The 21146-nt window shown below is 47.6% G+C and overlaps 1 protein-coding gene across 3 annotated transcripts in view; it reads right to left on the reverse strand.

Annotated features, from left to right (window-relative positions):
* LOC133350415 (nuclear factor 1 A-type-like) overlaps window positions 1-12874 on the reverse strand; it is a 103258-nt gene extending 90384 nt beyond the window's left edge. For all 3 annotated transcript variants that reach the window (XM_061564769.1, XM_061564763.1, XM_061564754.1), the window contains exon 1: window positions 12362-12874. In XM_061564769.1, coding sequence (XP_061420753.1) covers window positions 12362-12364 — 3 coding nt within the window. In that variant the 5' untranslated portion in view covers window positions 12365-12874. The remainder of the gene's footprint in view (window positions 1-12361) is intronic.
* Window positions 12875-21146: the final 8272 nt, after the last annotated feature.

A 21146-nucleotide genomic window follows, 5' to 3' on the forward strand; every position in this document is an offset into this window, starting at 1 on the left:
GAAAATAGCGGCATACGAGTGATGTGCGCTTGGCGTGCCGCACAGATAGATTCAGGAATCCGCTGATGTTTTGCTCTTTTGCTGGCCGCATCATCACAGCTCGAACCGAGGGCTACCTGGTTGGTGTCCCTGTGCGGTCTCGCATTCCAAGCGAGTCCAGCAGGCTCAACATGATGCTTAGCTTCAGATGCGCTCGAGGCAATTCGGTGTTACAGTAAGTCACGGGAGTCGTGTGGAATCGTTTAAAATGCAAGGACCGAACCGATAACCAAATTAATTGGTTCATGCTGCGGTGGCAATGGTGAGTTTAATGCGAAGTGGCTTTCGCGACCAATATTAATCCATAACAGGTTTTTTGGGAAGATCGCGTAAATATAAATGTGTCGTTAAACCCGCCACCACCCGACGCAGCCAACTAGTGAGGGTTGTCACGTAAACAGAACGTGGCCAACTCGTTACTAGTACAGCACACCGGGCTGTGTCGGGTGGTGGAGGGTTTAACGACACATTTATATTTTTTGATTTAAAGCTTTCGTGACTGCAGGGATTCATATTCTTGGTTCTTTCGGTAAAGTCACGTGGAAGGGAAATGATAAAATAATAAAAATATAAAACAATAACTATTCTCACGACGTTTCGACTGCAACACAAGCAATCATCATCAGGTGTGACATCCACAGCAAGAATTTGAAAAACCGACACTTTTTTCCAATTTTCTTGCTGTGGATTTGACACCTGATGATGATTGCTTGTGTTGCAATCGAAACGTCGTGATAATTTTATTGTTTTATATTTGTATTATTTTATTATTTCCTTTCTACGTGACTTTACCGAAAGAACCAAGAATACGACACATTTATAGTGACGCGATCTAACCCAAAACAAACGTATGTCAGTGGTGCACAAGCACAATTAATAAATACATATCCCCAACATTAATCAATAACACTGTGGCATTTTAATAAAAGCTTTTGAGAGGTGACGTTTCATGCAGTGGCCCTTTTTCATAGCACAGCAATCGGCCACACAGTAATTGAATATATGAGCAAATCTTTAATCAAAGCTTCCGTGACTGCAGGAATTCATATTCTTTGGGTCTTTCGGTAAAACCACGTAGACAGAAAAAATAACAAAAAATATCGACGTTTCAATCGCAACACAAGCGGTCGTCTTCAGGAAAAAAGCCTTTTGTTATTTTTTCTGTCAACGTGGCTTTACCGAAAGACCCAAAAAAGATGAATATATGAGTGTCCATGATTACAATGGTCCTTATTCCTAGTGCATGGCCATTGTGTCGCCTTCATCACGTGCTATGAAGAAGGGCAATTGCCCGAAACGTTGCCCTTCACCTACATTTTCTTTTGTTCCCCTTTAAAGTCACAGCGTTATTGACGAAAGCGTCGAGTTATTTTCTTTTGCTGATGACCAGTTACTACTTCAGCCCACCGGTGTGTTGGAGAGTAAATCTACAACATTTACCATTTGAGTACCGTAACATTTCGCTGGTAATTACATCAACCAGCATCATCGGGCGATTTGCCAGAACACACCGGTGGGCTGAAGTAGTAAACTAAATGGCGTTTTTTTTACGTGGCAAATCCCTTACTAATTGGCCGTGTCGGGTGGTGGAGGGTTACGACACATTTATACATACGCGATCTAACCCAAAAACCTTTACTATGAAGAATATTGGTCGCGAAAGCCTCCGTGTTAAACTGACCCATCTTATGTCTAGCACGGGAGCTGTAGCGTTGACTCGCAACGCATCGCACGCAACTACTCGCTCGCTCCCGAAAAGAGAGAGAGACCGGGCTCGGAGACGCGTGGAACCACAGGCAAACCGGGAAACGATTCATTGTTCCACTCATCTAAAGAGCCTCGGCACCACACTCGACCAGAATGTGTCGTTTAATCACCGCGCACACAACATAGTCAGGACCTGCAATTTTCACGTCGGGGCTCGGCAACGCATTCGACCACGAGTGAGTCGAGACATAGCCAACACTGTGGCGGGTAGCACGAAATCGACAAGGCTCGATTATTGCAACTCGCTACTCTACGGGAAGTCTGGAAAAAACATTTCCAAGCTGCAGCGTGTACAAAAAATTAATTTGGCACGCACCGTGACGACGGGTACTGCGAGATCCGAATGTGTCCGTCCAGTGCTCGCTCAGCTGCATTGGATTTCGGTTTGCCGAACGAATACATTACGAGGCTGCACTCATTACACACAAAGTGCTTGCCACAAATGAACCACGATAATCTTGCTGATCTCGTCAAAGAAGGAGCATAAACACGACGCGATCTCTAGTCATCCTCGCAGTGTCTGTTAGCTAACCATCAAACAAAGACGTTCACTGCATCGCGCGCTTTCAAATGCGCTTCTGCGGCCGTCTGGAACGCTCTTCCTTTAGACATTAAGAAGCCACTGCAGCTATGCACTTTTAAATTATCTACATTGACAAACTCATTTCTTTAGAACTGCTCGTTGTGTTTAGTTTGTTGTCCTTCCCCCGCACCTCCAATTAGCACGGTTGGCTACGTACGGTGCGAAAGAAGTTCAACACACATGCATTGGCAGGCAGCCTGTGAGCCGGTACCGAAATCTCCCCCCAAGCTCTGCGATCCTCTACATAAGAAGACATTATCGGCCAACTGATGGGTGTTTTGCGTGTGCTAGGAAACCGGAGCACCCGGAGAGACGCCACGCGTGCAAGGGGACACCACTCTACCCCACACAGACGTCACAAGTGGAGTCCACATCGATCTCGACCTACATCGATGCCAGCGGCAAGGGACATTCACAACGTTTGTGTGATCCACCGAACCTGGCCCCCACAGATACGGATTACAGGCATGCCCCAACAGAGGATACCCATTCCCGTGGTATTCCTCCTCTCTTAGGGCTACATTTCCGTTGCTGGGCATGTGCTTGTCACCCTGACCCATATTCCAGCCACAATGGAGCCCTGCCCGAGGCACACGTATGTCACGGCCAGTAAACGTAACGTCTCCCATTTCCACTCGTCCCCCAATCCGCGTGATGAGTGTAATTCTGAGCGAGCTTCCATCATCACAGCAGACGAGCAACGCTGACCCAACGTTTCGCGTCTGCTGGGATCGTTCTCTGTGAACTTTTCAGATTTTTTTTTGTTCCAGTTTTTTTATTCATCAACTGTCCATATATTTGATGGGACCACGGTCATAGATGGTGGCATGCTCTAAATTACAACGTTATCTTCGTGCACACAAGTCCAGCGTGCTATTTTTCAACAAGCTACGGCTATACTACGAGAGAAGATAATAAATTAGGTTCGATTCCCAGTCGGGGTGAGCGAAACTTTGAGATACTGCATGCGCCAGACACTCCTCGAAGGTAAAATGGTCGTACAGAACATTTTCTATGCTGGTGGGGTAAAGAGTGGGTAACCTTCACACCTTACAATCTGTGCCACTTCAGCGATTTTCTTGCTGTGGTTGTCACCAGCTGATGACGGACGCTTGTGTTGCGCCCGAAACGTCGTGATTTAAATTTCTGAATTTTATTTTTTTATTTTTTTTACCTATGTGACTTTACCGAAAGAACCAAGAACATGGATCCTTGCAGTCACGAAAACTTCAAATCTAGAAGGAACTTTACAATCTGTTCCACAGAAATTATGCCCTTTCAGTATTTAATACCCAACCACATTGGGCGACTCACCCACGGCAAACATAGATGATCACACAGCCACATTTAACGGAGCATCAACTGCAACGTAGTAAACAGCATAAGCTTAACACTGCGGACATAAAGCCGTCTTTAACAAACAAAACTCTTCATCTGCGGCACATATCTGGCCCGCATTTCCCCACGCAGCGCACAGCGTGCAAGTACGAATTTTTACAACTCCAGTTTGGATTTATACGACATCAGCAACATGCAAAAAAGTTAAAAACTCAACGCATTCGCCAATAACAGCGTGCGGAGTTTAAAAAATATATATATACAACTGGCGACATGACGGGCAATGTCCCCTCTGCAAAGCGCGTGGTGAAAAAGAGGCATTCGTGAATGTCTTCGCTATGAAGAAGAGCCATTGCCTGAAACGTTTGCTGTCACCTAATTGTTGTTGTTGTTAACTGTGCTTGTGCATCACTGCCAACATAGCAGCAGCAGCAGCAAGCGGCCAGACAACAATACGTACAATAGCGGTGTTGTCGCACGACAACTGGTAATCCAGTAACCGTTCTCGGAATCGATTACCGGTTCAAAGATACAGTTCATGAGCCGCAAATCACCTCCGTCGGGAATGCACCGATTGGCACGGCGGCACCTCCGTTTAGCAGGGTTAGCTACGTACGGTGCAAAAGAAGTCCAACGTACAGCACACAATCATGATGATAATTCTGCACCTCCGATTAGCACGGTTAGCTACGTACGGTGCGAAATAAGTTAAACGTACACACGTACACGTCGTCACCGCGTGGTGCATTTGTCTTCGTTTCTCAGTTTAACGGTAAAAGGCGCAGCCCTGCAATTGCTCGCTTGCATCACTGCTGGCGGAAGAGCCTCCACTCGTGGGAATTATAATAGGGGGTGTTTGGTCTACTCTACCACGCTGACTGAACGTCTGGGTCGAAGGTGGCGTGTACGTATAGATGTATGTCAAACTTCTTTCGCACCGTACGTAACCAACCAAAAGCTCGCTTCACTCTGCTGTCGGGGTACGTAACTGCCTCCCTGAACACATTGTCGGCGAGATCACCGATTCTGGTCTTCAGGCCTTCAAACGCCGAGCTCACACAAGGAGCATCTCCTAACCTCACCACACGCCTTGTAGGAACCGAGTCTTTGAGCTGCAGCGGACCAAGGGCTATGCCGATCAGATGTACTGATGTGTGACATGGCTATTGTTCACAATTGCACCCAAATAAAACTAAAACCCGTGCTAGTCGGAGCTGCGGGATGCCCGCCGCACTGAACTCCTCCGCACACGACCTGCCGATCGGCTGACCGCCGTGCACCCAATTACACGGCTGGGTGGACGGGAGGCCGTGTGGGGGATTTAAAAGAAGACAACCAACTTGCACCATCGTCTACAGCCGTCGTGCCGGAGGAGATGGAATCGAACCGGCGACCCTTGGATTGCAGGTCCAGAACGCGAACCGTTAACCCCAGTGCGGGAAGCTCCCTTCACTTGTCGTTCTCAAATGTAAACTCGCGGCGGTCATCGCTGTGGACGTGAGTACGCGCGCAGGAATCCGGTAACCGGGTTGTTTTTCAAATCGGTTTGCGGCAATGCAAAAAAATCCGATTTGAGCAACGCCAATTAGCGGAGCGCGTGAACGCCACCGCCGTGTCGATCTCCACTCAAGCGTCCTCGCGAAGAGCGTGCAAGCCACGTCAGAGCACAGCAGCGTGCGACACCTTGGAGCTGCGTAGCCAACCTGGCACAGCCGGCACACGTAGACGGAGCCTAACGTGAAGCACACCTCACACGGACAACACACAGCATCAACGCAGCCAGGTCGTATCACTTATACAAAGCGGCGCACGGTTGTCCACTAGGACAGCTGACGGTGTATATCGAGCAGTGCACCTCGTACACAGCCGGCACATCCAGGACAGCGAACGGCGTGCAGCACACACAGCCAGCGCGTAGCATATGGGCCACGCGCACCGCACACAGCACACAGCACAAAGTAACGCGAAGTAAATAGTCTACAGCATATAGACAGGCCATCGAGCATTGCCAATACATATCACTTGCTTAGCATATATTACACAATAAGCACCTTGTTTGCACGTTCTACTTCATAGCACATAAATAGCACACTACCAGTAAAAGCGTACTGTGCTAACCAATGCACTTTATGTAGAGGAATTACATGTACACAGCCAATGTACTTAACATAACTTATAACACACAGCACGTGCCATGCCTATGTAGCGTACAATGCACACACAGCCTGTGCGGAAACATAAACTCGACATAGCAAACACAACACAGACGGGCGAGCACAGGTAGTAGTGCACGCCACACCTCTACATAAACATATATACATCTACATGAATCTATACATAATCAATCATGATTAATCGTGATCAATCATAATCAATCATGATCTATCCGCCGCTGTCATCTCTCGCAATCCTGCGATGTGAACAAATCCAACTGGCACCGACGCCACGCCACCTGATTTCATCGCTCCATCTCATTCCGACGGATGTGTTCTCTCTATCACTCTCCTCTATGCCGTTCCCTGCCACTCACCGCTCGCCCGAGTAACCTTCTCGAATCCACGCGTTCCTCTTCATACTCTTAGTTCTTTCGGTAAAGTCACGTAGGTAAAAAATGAAATAAAAATTAATAAAATAAAATAAAAATGGGATTTTTATTTTATTAATTTTGATTTCATTTTTTTATGTGATTAAAATTTTTTTACATTAATTTTTATTTCATTTTTTACCTACGCGACTTTACCGAAATAACTAAGAGTATGAATCCTTGCAGTCACGAAAGCTTCAAATCTAGAATTTCCTCTTCATCTCAGCGAAATTCCAAAGCGTGCATCCCTACACGCAGTACCTGCACGGCACTTGTCCATGTGCGCACGTTTGTTCGGCTGCTGTTCCATCTTCCTTGTTATCCATATCTCAGTATTTCTGACCAGTGTCCCGTAGAAAGGTGGACCGCATCGATTTAAACTCGTTAATCTTTAGGCACAAAGCTGCGTTGCTTTTCAAGATCAAGTTAAGTTATTCCGTCAGGAACTCCGTCTGCCTCTGTGCCCAGTAAACACATGACAATATTGGGCCACAACGCTGGTTGGGAACCATTGGAACAACGGTGGCCCAACGCTCCATGTTCAAGAGGTAGTCCATCACATTGATGCCAGTCTGCTTTTAATAGCACTCGCACAGAAACCCATCAACTCAAAGAGACCCATAAACTCAAACAGAGATCCGTACACTCCTACCTAAACCCATACACTCACAGAGACCCATAAATTCACGCAGAGATCCATATACACTCGTACATAGACCCATACACTCACAGAAACCTATCAACTCACACAGACCCATACACTCACACACAGACTCATATACACTGGCACATACACCCATACACTCACAGAGACCCATCAACTCACACAGAGATCCGTACACTCGTACATAAACCTATACACTCAGAGACCCATACACTCACACAGAGACTCATATACACTGGCACAGACACACGTGTATATAAATGGTTGTGTTTTCAATATAATGACGCTTTAATTGTTTAGCAACTTTGCTGGAAATTCCCTCTATTTTTTAAAATAAAGTTTTTTTGTGGTATACGCTTCACGTATACATCGCGATGGATGCGTACAGTGTATCTGTAGACTCTAAGATTGCATGCAGGAAGCAGGGGCGTGCAGATTAAAAGGGGAAGTCTGTGAAGCCACGTGGCACGCTTTTGCCAAACTTATTGGCGCAGCGGCATGAAAAAACATTTTTTCCCAAAACTGGATGGGCGAAATAAATTGAGAAGACCTCCAATCACCCGAGATTTGGCTTGTGACAACGGTGATGAACCAGCTACTCCTGTAACCTCATCAAAAGTCGGGCTCGGGATACATCATGGGAGGTTAAAAAGCCAAAGAGGTCACATACAGCAAATTGGCGAAAAAAGCGGAGTTCGACTGTCTTGGTGGAACACAAACCCGGCATGCGACAGCGGAGAGAGCGATGTTGTTCATAATGAATCTAACCCATGGGTGATATTGGTCGCGAAAGCCTACGTGTTCATCAGAGTGATGAAGTGTGAACCTGAGCAAGCGAATTGAAGGCTGTCCTGGCAGCGGTGATAGACAATAAATTGGTGGACTCTGGCAGGTTGGGACTCGGTAAAGGTTTGCCCAGCGTTGGCATGCGGTTGAAATCGTTGGATCGACGTTTGCCAAACGTTCCCACGTGGTAGGGAACGTTGGATCAACGTTGGTCCCGACATTCAATGTTTACCGGGGAGTTGCATAGGAAAAGTACAACTTGATTGTGAAAAGTAGCAAACCAATGTTCACAAGGAAGAAGTTGTTTATTGAGCCCATTCCGCTACTACTACTACCTGCTATGGAATGTTTCAGAAACATGGGACATCTACAAAAATATAACACAAAATAAAACTTTACAATTTTTCATTTTACTAGGTATGGCTCCACTGAGCTGTATAGCTCTTTTTCAAAAGTGACCTGGCCACAAATGATAGCTCAACAAAGTGGCTTATCATAGCAGCCAAATACCCTAAACGCGTGATGTTGAGTCTAAATCTGGAGGGAAAACCCATGGCTAACGATGACGATACTGTAAAGGTATCGTTGTAGGCGAACTGCAGTGAATGCATAGCATGCTGAACAACTGTATGTGGACATTCTGTGGATATATTCTGCTCCTCTTCATACTCTGTATAGCCAGCATGTTGAACTTCACAGCACGCAGCAGTTTAACAACTTCACTACACACAGCACACAGTTCACACTACACACACAGCACACAGTTCACACTACACACAGCACACACAGTTCACACTACACACAGCACACACACAGTTCACACTACACACAGCACACACAGTTCACACTACACACAGCACACACACAGTTCACACTACACACAGCACACACACACACTACACACACACAGTTCACACTACACACAGCACACACACAGTTCACACTACACACAGCACACACAGTTCACACTACACACACACACACATGGTTAACACTACACACACACACAGTTAACACTACACACAGCACACACAGTTCACACTACACAGCACACACACAGTTCACACTACACACAGCACACACACAGTTCACACTACACACAGCACACACAGTTAACACTACACACAGCACACACACAGTTCACACTACACACAGCACACACAGTTCACACTACACACAGCACACACAGTTCACACTACACAGCACACACACAGTTCACACTACACACAGCACACACACAGTTCACACAACACACACACACACAGTTAACACTACACACACACACACAGTTAACACTACACAGCACACACACAGTTCACACTACACACAGCACACACACAGTTCACACTACACACAGCACACACACAGTTCACACTACACACACACACACAGTTCACACTACACAGCACACACACAGTTCACACTACACACAGCACACACACAGTTCACACTACACACAGCACACACACAGTTCACACTACACACACACACACACAGTTCACACTACACACAGCACACACACAGTTCACACTACACACAGCACACACACAGTTAACACTACACACAGCACACACACAGTTCACACTACACACAGCACACACAGTTCACACTACACACAGCACACACAGTTCACACTACACACAGCACACACAGTTCACACTACACACACAGTTAACACTACACACACAGCCACTATACACTGTAGCTATAACACACACAGCCACTGTATACTGTAGCTATAACACACACAGCTACTATATACTGTAGCTATAACACACACAGCCACTGTATACTGTAGCTATAACACACACAGCTACTATACACTGTAGCTATAACACACACAGCCACTATACACTGTAGCTATAACACACACAGCTACTATATACTGTAGCTATAACACACACAGCCACTATACACTGTAGCTATAACACACACAGCTACTATACACTGTAGCTATAACACACACAGCTACTATACACTGTAGCTATAACACACACAGCTACTATATACTGTAGCTATAACACACACAGCCACTGTATACTGTAGCTATAACACACACAGCTACTATATACTGTAGCTATAACACACACAGCCACTATATACTGTAGCTATAACACACACAGCCACTATACACTGTAGCTATAACACACGCAGCCACTACACACTGTAGCTATAACACACACAGCTAATATATACTGTAGCTATAAACACACACAGCCACTATACACTGTAGCTATAACACACACAGCCACTACACACTGTAGCTATAACACACACAGCCACTATACACTGTAGCTATAACACACACAGCTACTATATACTGTAGCTATAACACGCACAGCTACTATATACTGTAGCTATAACACACACAGCTACTATACACTGTAGCTATAACACACACAGCCACTATACACTGTAGCTATAACACACACAGCCACTATACACTGTAGCTATAACACACACAGCTACTATACACTGTAGCTATAACACACACAGTCACTATACACTGTAGCTATAACACACACAGCTACTATATACTGTAGCTATAACACACACAGCCACTGTATACTGTAGCTATAACACACACAGCTACTATACACTGTAGCTATAACACACACAGCCACTGTACACTGTAGCTATAACACACAGCTACTATACACTGTAGCTATAACACACACAGCTACTATACACTGTAGCTATAACACACACATTCACTATACACTGTAACTATAACACACACAGCTACTACACACTGTAGCTATAACACACACAGTCATTACACACTGTAGCTATAACACACACAGCCAGAACAAATGAAACGCACTAAACAGTGTGTATATATAGCACGCAGCCGGTAACTAGATCTGAATGTGACACAGCTAACAACAGCACCACATAGCCAGGATACTGAACATAGCAGCACACAGAGCAACATAGTATAACACACGTAGCTGGTACACGGGGACTAACACAGGATAGCTAACAGCACTGGCTCGTGGACACAGCTGATCAATGTGAACTAGAGATGTGGACACAATACTACAACACGTCATGTAGTTAACCACATAGCCAGCACCCAACAATACATAGCTAGAGAATACAGCTGAACGTGTCGTGTAACACTGTAAAGTTAACACCCAGCATCAACACACGGGGCAGCTATCAAAGTACAATATAAATAGCCTGTGTATAGCCATAGTATTAACAGGGCATAGCTGACACACACACAGCACATTATACATTATCTACAGCCAGTCGTAAACATGATTAAGGCATGGAATTTATATCTGACACAGCACAGAATACGCAATCCAGTCTAGACATACTGCTGCTATACATAGCACACCGCCTGCAGTCACATCACCAACACACGGCATAGCTGACACACACACACTACACATAATACACAGCCAGTGTACACACATCACCAACACATGGCATAGCTGACACACACACACAGCACACAATACATAGCCTGTGTACACACATCACCAACACATGGCATAGCTGACACACACACACAGCACACACTACACACAGCTTGTGTACAGACATCACCAACACATGGCATAGCTGACACACACACAGCACACTACACACAATACATAGCCTGTGTACACACATCACCAACACATGGCATAGCTGACACACACACACAGCACACACTACACACAGCCTGTGTACACACATCACCAACACATGGCATAGCTATCACACACACACACACTACACACAATACATAGCCTGTGTACACACATCACCAACACATGGCATAGCTGACACACACACACAGCACACACTACACACAGCCTGTGTACACACATCACCAACACATGGCATAGCTGACACACACACACTACACATAATACATAGCCTGTGTACACACATCACCAACACATGGCATAGCTGACACACACACACACAGCACACACTACACACAGCCTGTGTACACACATCACCAACACATGGCATAGCTGACACACACACAGCACACTACACACAATACATAGCCTGTGTACACACATCACCAACACATGGCATAGCTGACACACACACACAGCACACACTACACACAGCCTGTGTACACACATCACCAACACATGGCATAGCTATCACACACACACACTACACACAATACATAGCCTGTGTACACACATCACCAACACATGGCATAGCTGACACACACACACAGCACACACTACACACAGCCTGTGTACACACATCACCAACACATGGCATAGCTGACACACACACTACACATAATACATAGCCTGTGTACACACATCACCAACACATGGCATAGCTGACACACACACACAGCACACACTACACACAGCCTGTGTACACACACACACTACACACACACAGCACGTGTACACACACACAGCACACTACACACAGCCAGTGTACACACACACACACAGCACACTACACACAGCCTGTGCACACACACACACTACACACACACAGCACACTACACACAGCCAGTGTACACACACACACAGCACACTACACACAGCCTGTGCACACACACACACTACACACACACACAGCACGTGTACACACACACACAGCCCGTGTACACACACACAGCACGTACCATAGCCGTGTAGTTAGTCCTGGGGAACAGCTTGCGCCCTTGACTTCATTTAGTCTCCCGTGACAGCTGGCAAGTTGCGTGCAACTTTATAAACATGCGTCGTGTGCGAGTGTTGTTACACACACGTGTGTGTGTGTGTGCTGTTACACACGTGTGTGTGCTGTTACACACGTGTGTGTGCTGTGACACGTGTGTGCTGCTGTGACACACGTGTGTGCTGCTGTGACACGTGTGTGTGCTGCTGTTACACGTGCTGTGTCATGTATGTAGTAGCCCACGACGCGTGTCAGTGTGTGTGTTAGCTACGACTACACGTGTGTGTCATGTATGTGGTAGCCCACGTTGTGTGTCAGCGTGCAGCAGTGGCCCATCACGACGTGAGCAGCAGCAGCAGCAGTGGTCTCAGTGTCTGTGTGTCTCTGTGGCTGTCTGTGTGTGACTGTGTGTGTCTCTGTGTCTGTGGCTGACTGTGTGTGTCTCTGTGTGTGTGGCACTGGGGGGGTGGGGGCCCTGCCAGAGACGATCCCCAAATGCTGTCGAAGCCGAGGCCGACGCCACGCCCCCCTCCACTCTCTCTCTCTCTCATACACTCCCCCCCACACTCTCACACACACACTCCCCCCCACACTCTCTCATACACACTCTCTATCACACACACACTCTCTCACACACTCTCACACACACTCTCTCCCCTCTCTATCCCCTTTCCCCCACACTCTCTCCCCCCCACACACTCTCCCCCACACTCTCTATCATACACACACTCTCGTACACTCCCCCACACACTCTCTCTATCATACACACACTCTCTCTCCCCACTCTCTCCCCTCTCTCTCACACTCTCTCTCTATCCCCTCTCCATCCCCCCCCCACGCTCTCTATCATACACTCTCTCCCCTCTATCTCCCCCCTCTCTCTCTCATACACTCCCCCACACTCTCTCTCTATCACACTCTCTCACACTCTCTCTCCCCTCTCCACCCCCACTCCCCACGCTCTCCCCACGTGTCTCTCTCTCTGTGTGTCCGTGTCCCGCTGCTCGCTAACAGCACTTGCCCCAGCAGTCTGTCAGGGCTACACGGGGGATCTTTGTCTTTGTTTCGGTGGAGCGGTGGCGCAGTGGTTGCCGCACTGCGGCGCCGCTACGGACCTCGGGCAGCAGCCCTCCCCCTAGGTCGACTCGGCCTCAAACGAGTATCCGATGCGGCGTCTAAAACATCGTCACTGTGGTGCTGGCCACCCACCCCCCTCGTGTGTCGTGCCGGCCTCAATTGGTGCTCGTTGACAGCTCTTGGCCCAACAGTCTGTGAAGGCTACACGGGGGATCTTTGCCTTTGTGTACCTTGTGTGTACAGTACCTAGTGTGTATGTACAGTACCTAGTGTGTGTACAGTATTTGTACAGTACATTGTGTGTACAGTACCTTGTGTATGTACAGTACCTTGTGTGTGTATAGCACCTAGTGTGTGTACAGTACCTTGTGTGTGTACAGTACCTTGTGTATGTACAGTATCTTGTGTGTGTCACACACCCTGTGTCTCTCACCCTGTGTGTGTCTCACTTTGTGTGTGTCTCACACCCTGTGTGTGTGTGTGTCACCCTGTGTGTGTCTCACTCTGTGTGTGTCTCACTGTGTGTGGCTCTCACCCTGTGTGTCTCACTCTGTGTGTGTGTCTCACACCCTGTGTGTGTGTGTGTCACCCTGTGTGTGTGTGTGTCACCCTGTGTGTGTCTCACTGTGTGTGTGTCTCACTCTGTGTGTCTCACTGTGTGTGTCTCTCACCCTGTGTGTGTGTCTTTCACCCTGTGTGTGACTCACTGTGTGTCTCTCACCCTGTGTGTGTGTGTCACCCTGTGTGTGTGTCTCTCACCCTGTGTGTGTGTCTTTCACCCTGTGTGTGTCTCACTGTGTGTCTCTCACCCTGTGTGTGTGTGTCACCCTGTGTGTGTGTCTCTCACCCTGTGTGTGTCTTTCACCCTGTGTGTGTGTCTCACTGTGTGTGTCTCTCACCCTGTGTGTGTGTGTCACCCTGTGTGTGTGTCTCTCACCCTGTGTGTGTCTCTCACCCTGTGTGTGTGTGTCTCACTGTGTGTGTGTCACCCTGTGTATGTGTGTCACCCTGTGTGTGTGTCTCTCACCCTGTGTGTGTGTCTCACTCTGTGTGTGTGTCTCACTGTGTGTGTGTGTGTCACCCTGTGTGTGTGTCTCTCACCCTGTGTGTGTGTCTCACTGTGTGTGTGTCACCCTGTGTGTGTGTCACCCTGTGTGTGTCACCCCGTGTGTGTGTCACCCTGTGTGTGTGTGTCACCCTGTGTGTGTGTCTCTCACCCTGTGTGTGTGTCTCACTGTGTGTGTGTGTCACCCTGTGTGTGTCTCTCACCCTGTGTGTGTGTCACCCTGTGTGTGTGTCACCCTCTGTGTGTGTGTCACCCTGTGTGTGTCTCACTGTGTGTCACACCCTGTGTGTGTGTGTCTGTCACCCTGTGTGTGTCTCTCACCCTGTGTGTGTGTGTGTCTCACTGTGTGTGTGTCACCCTCTGTGTGTGTCTCACCCTGTGTGTGTGTGTCTCTCACCCTGTGTGTGTGTGTCTCTCACCCTGTGTGTGTGTGTCACCCTGTGTGTGTGTCTCACCCTGTGTGTGTCTCTCACCCTGTGTGTGTGTGTCTCTCACCCTTTGTGTGTGTCTCACTCTATGTCTCACTGTGTGTGTCTCACTCTGTGTGTGTCTCACTGTGTGTCTCACCCTGTGTATGTGTGTCTCTCACCCTGTGTGTCTCTCACCCTGTGTGTGTCTCACTCTGTGTGTCTCACTCTGTGTGTGTCTCACCCTGTGTGTCTCACCCTGTGTGTGTCTCACTGTGTGTGTCTCACTCTGTGTGTCTCACTCTGTGTGTGTCTCACTGTGTGTGTGTCTCACTCTGTGTGTGTCTCACCCTGTGTGTGTCTCACTCTGTGTGTGTCTCACCCTGTGTGTGTCTCACTCTGTGTATGTGTGTCTCAGTCTGTGTGTGTCTCACCCTGTGTGTGTCTCACTGTGTGTGTGTGTCACTCTGTGTGTGTCTCACCCTGTGTGTGTCTCACCCTGTGTGTGTCTCACTGTGTGTGTCTCACTCTGTGTGTCTCACCCTGTGTGTGTCTCACTGTGTGTGTGTCTCACTCTGTGTGTGTCTCACCCTGTGTGTGTCTCACTCTGTGTGTGTCTCACCCTGTGTGTGTCTCACTCTGTGTATGTGTGTCTCAGTCTGTGTGTGTCTCACCCTGTGTGTGTCTCACTGTGTGTGTGTGTCACTCTGTGTGTGTCTCACCCTGTGTGTGTCTCACTCTGTGTGTGTCTCACTCTGTGTGTGTCTCACTCTGTGTATGTGTGTCTCACCCTGTGTGTCTCACTCTGTGTGTCTCACTGTGTGTGTGTCTCACTGTGTGTGTCTCACTGTGTGTGTGTCTCACTGTGTGTGTGTCTCACTCTGTGTGTGTCTCACCCTGTGTGTGTCTCACTCTGTGTGTGTCTCACCCTGTGTGTGTCTCACTCTGTGTATGTGTGTCTCACCCTATGTGTCTCACTCTGTGTGTGTCTCACTGTGTGTGTGTCTCACTGTGTGTGTCTCACTGTGTGTGTGTCTCACTGTGTGTGTGTCTCACTGTGTGTGTGTCTCACACCCTGTGTGTCTCCGTGTGTTTCACCCAGTGGGGAGCGGTAGTGTAGTGGTCAGCGCTACGCTGCGCTACGAACCTGGCGACCCGAGTTCGAACCGGTCCTGGGCCTCCCCTAGGTCGACTCAGCCTCAAATGAGTACCTGGTGCGGTGTGTCAACATCGCCGCTGGGGAGACAAAGGCGGCCGGGCGTGGTGCTGGCCACCCACCCCCTCACACACACACTGTGTATAACACAGTCACACTAACACATTGTGTATAACACACAGACTGTGTGTATAACACACAGACGGTGTGTATAACACAGACTGTGTATAACACAGACGCAATGAATGGGCTTCCGATTCAATAGCCCAGACACGCACATAGCTTGCACACTACAGTGGGGACATAAATTACTATTATTGATTACTCCCCCCACACCCTCCCCCACCCCCCACACCCTCCCTCCCTCATCCCCCCACTCCCTCCCCCATTCCCCCCACCCCCTTCCCTCCCTCCCTCATCCCCCCCACACCCTCCCTCACTCCCTCCCCCATCCCCCCACTCCCTCCCTCACCCCCCACACCCTCCCCCACCCCCTCCCCACCCCCTTCCCTCCCTCCCTCATCCCCCCCACACCCTCCCCCACTCCCTCCCCCATCCCCCCACACCCTCCCCCACTCCCTCCCCCATCCCCACTCCCTCCCCATCCCCCTCCCTCCCTCATCCCCCCACTCCCTCCCCCATCCCCCCACTCCCTCCCCCATCCCCCCCACCCCCTTCCCTCCCTCCCCCATCCCCCCCACACCCTCCCCCACTCCCTCCCCCATCCCCCCACTCCCTCCCCCATCCCCCTACTCCCTCCCTCATCCCCCCACTCCCTCCCCCATCCCCCCCACTCCCTCCCCCATCCCCCCCACCTCCCCTATCCCCCCGCACCCTCCCCCCCCATCCCGCCCCTCCCCCTAGAAGCCGCAGAGTGGGACGACTCAACAATTGCATCCTGGATGAGATTGAAGCAACAACTCGACTTTATAAGACTCCATCCAGGAAACATTGCCGGGTTGTTGTTTAGTAAATAAGCTACGACGTATTTTCCGGATTTTAGGACGCACTTAATGCCCCTTCTTCAGCACTTTAATTAAATGTAAACAAGTGTTGGTTGGGGGAGGAGAGGGAGTCTTATAATGTTTGTGTAATTTAATTCACACAAATACTATGAGACATTGATTATATTGGTAAAAAGACAAAAATAAAAATTGTTTTTCTGTATCGACACAAGCACTGCTTCCCCCCTATGTTCCGTTTGGAATTGATAAAAGCTACCATACTGCCTCTACTTGATTACTGTGACATTGTGTATAAATCAGCCCCAAGTACTGTATGGAAGAAGCTTGACTCAATGTATCACTCGGCCTTAAGATTTGCATTGAACTGCCCATATAGGACTCACCACTGTGATCTCTACATTGGGTCAAACTTAACATCTCTCAATGTTCGACGGCTTGTGCATCAGATCTTATTCATTCATGATGTACTTACAAAGAAATCCGCAGATTACCTGCTGGATCTCCTCTCTGTTTCAAAGAACAAATTTGACCTAAGGTCTTCGCTCATTTACCAGCTTCACATTCCCTATTGCCGTACAAATACTGGAGGAGGAAGGGCCTTTGCTATTGATGCCCACAGGGTCTGGAATGCTATTGCCAATAAACTGCAACTTGAATCACTACTTATGAGATCTTCACTCAAAACTGCTCTAGAGGAGTTGTACACCCCTAGCTGCCACTGCAATTTAGTGGCCTAAAATACAATGTTTCGCTCCGGATGATCGCTGCAAAGTATGATCTGTGTTTTGATTTAGTGTGCTGATCTTAAAGGTGCATTGAAAAATGTTGATACTCCGACTGATGCTCCTGCTGTTGTGGAGTGACTCAGGCAGCCAGCTATGGCTGCAGAGTTTGGTCGTACATGTTGTTGACGTCGTTTATTGTGAAAATTCGGTCACAGTTCCTATGACCTGCACTGTTTCATTGCTTTTATGGCTTTATTTTGGTGATTTTCGAAAAGTTGTTTGGTTTGGCCATGTTTGTTTGTTGTAGTACAGAGTTAGACTGATGGCCTTAATCTAAATTGTCTTGTGGTTGTTGTTTGACTTGCATCCCACTGGGATTTTTGCACACACTGTTGGTGTACGGTGCTTTTTCTGCAATATGTTGCTGTCTTTTTTTGGATTTTCTGTTTGCACCTGGTCACATATTCACTTTAAGATGTTTTTTTGTTCATGTTTTTGTTTGTTGCGGTTGCACCCGATTCAAGAGCCGAATGGCTCACAGGGCTACACCTAGTACATGAACTTGAACTTGAGACTTCTTATAACCTGGAGACTACGGTTGTGTGTAACATTGGTGATGCCACGGGTAGCAAGCAACTTGTGGATTGAAGCCATCTGGCTACTCCGCCGAGGGCTGGTCTTGGTGGGGGTGGTGGTAACAACATTGACCATACTTCACCACGCTGGCAAAGTGCATTGCAGTGAGAACAATAACGGAATGTGCCCACGTCTGCTGCTGAACACCAGCTAGTGCGGGGCCTGTAGCATGTGATGTTATAAAGGGGCCCTAAATAAAATAACACAAATACTAAAACAAATTGTTTTTACTTGCATAGTAAAGTAATTGTATTTGTTTTATTTGCTATACGGCCAGATAATACGACAAATCGCTAACCTTAAACACCCAGTCGTTCATAAAAGTTGAAGGTGATATAGTACTATAGTAATAGAGCAAGTGCAAAATCACTGAACCTGAATTTATAGCTTGAAAGCATTTAGCGCGGGTCCCTTGTAGTAGCTTCTATGCTACTATGTAGTAGCATAGTAGCTACTAGATATGTAGTAACTACATATGTAGTAGCTACTACATATGTAGTAACTACTACATATGTAGTAACTACATATGTAGTAGCTGCTACTGTTGCTACCAGGATAATCTGGCATAGAGTGGCACAGCAGTGACGAACCCGTCCATCGTGCACGGTGGTAGCCCATCCAAGGACTCGCCAGGTTCAACGCGTGCTTAGCTTGTGAGATGTGGCAGACATCAGTCGCGTTCAGGGTGACGTGGACATTCGGCGTGAGGCTTCGGACTCGGGGAAAAACCCTATAAACTCAAATTTTAATTTGATTTTACCAGGTAAGGCCCCACTGAGCTACTTAGCTGTTTTTTTTTCTAAAGAAGCGACCCGGCCACAAACGATAGGTCAACGAAGTGGCTTATCACGTGGACAATTGATAGTAGCCAAATACTCTAAACGCGACCTACTTGCTGTACTGCATCATACAGATACTGCGTGGCCTGCACCGGTGATGCACCAATGTGTGTGTGTGTCGTGTTCAAACATACACGCAGTGCAAATAAGTCAATCACACTTGCCGGAAGACACGTACAGCGGTGTGGAGTAGACCCGGGTGATATTAACTTACCGAAATTAGAATCGACCGGCCACATTTATCAAATAAAAGCATTGCCCCCCCCCACCCCCAAATAAGTTGGGAGGTCTGGGGATGACAAACAAACCCAGTGCTAAGAGGACGGCGCAGTATTTGCAACAACAACAACAAAACATCCACAATATAAAGGTGTGTTTTTTTGTGTTAGATCGCGTAAATATTTAAATGTGTCGTTAAACCCACCACCACCCGACCAGTGAGGTTTGTCGCGAAGACTGAACGTGGCAATTCGTTACCAGTGCAAACCCACCCATGGATTTGCTCTCCAACACACCGGTGTGGGTTTAACGACACATTTATATTTACGCGATTTAACCTCCCCCCCCCCCCCCCCAAAAAAAAACTATATTATGGATGATACTGATCGCGAAAGGCTACTACGGGTTAAAATATAAATAAACAACCCAATGGGTTGCGTTGACAGCTTTCCCGTCGCTCGCCCGGTACTGAGAGATTTAAATGCCCCCAAGAATAAAACTGCGTGTTGCAAAGCGTTACATAACCCACGGGCTCTGGGCATGTGTTTGTCTTTCTTTCTCCAAAATGTCATTCGCACGAAGCGCCTCGCTTAGCTTAAATGGACGTTGCCGCAAGATGCCGGCAGGGAGATTTCGTGGTCAGTATCGATTGCACCGAGTTTGCACGGAGTTGTGCATCATGATGTGGGGAAAGGGACATGAATTATTGTGCAGGGTGAGAGCCATGTTATAGATAGCCCCCATTAAAGTAATGATCACAAACTTACGGACGAAGCACTTCATTGCAAAGCCACCAAATCTGAATGCACTCGTTTGAAATGTGTTAAACAAAAAACAAATCTAGTAGTAGGTTTTTACCCTTGTAAACTGGTACAAAACTGACACCTTTATTCAAGGCATCATGTTTGCAATAACCACAACACAAGTAGTCAAAAAAGCAAACAAAAAGAAGCAACTCTGATAATGATAATAATATGCACTGTCCTTGAAGTTGATTGGTCCACACCCGAGACAGCTTTCTTTAGAGCCTAGTCTCCATTGGTGTTGGACCAGATGACACCAGAAGGCGTACAACTCAAACACAGTTATTATAAAAAAACAAATCTACGTAACACTTCGTCCAGAATAGCTTTGAACAATCGTGTAGACAGTCACTGGCTGAGACTAAAAATCTCTCAAATGGGTCGTTAAGAGATTGACGGGGTCGCCGGTTTAATGGATCACCCTGTACCTATACGGCCAATTAACATTAATCGGAATTCCACTGTTACGGAAAAAACACCAGAAACACAACACGACTATCACAACACTTTAACGTAAGATACCTTGAGGTTTAGGTGCTACTATTGCTAATTTTGTTATCCAGGTGAGGCCTGCCAAGTTATGTAGCTCTTATTCAGAAGTGACTTGGCCACAAATGATAGCTGAACGAAGTGGCTTATCACGTGGAAACTTATAGCAGGCAAATACTCTAAAGGCACGCATCTAAATGTGGAGGGGAAAACCCGGAGGACCCGGAGAAAAATCTACACAACCAGGGGGAGAGAGAGAGACACGCAAACTCCAAATATACAGCAGCAGGCATCAGGGTCGAGATCAAACCCACAACCTCCTGTGTACCAGGCGAGGTAGTTAACATCTCCTAGCCACCGTGATGATG

The sequence above is a fragment of the Lethenteron reissneri genome, chromosome 4 (genome assembly GCF_015708825.2).
Source record: "Lethenteron reissneri isolate LAM-NWPU_2019-01 chromosome 4, ASM1570882v1, whole genome shotgun sequence".
Taxonomy (NCBI): Eukaryota; Metazoa; Chordata; class Hyperoartia; order Petromyzontiformes; family Petromyzontidae; genus Lethenteron; species Lethenteron reissneri.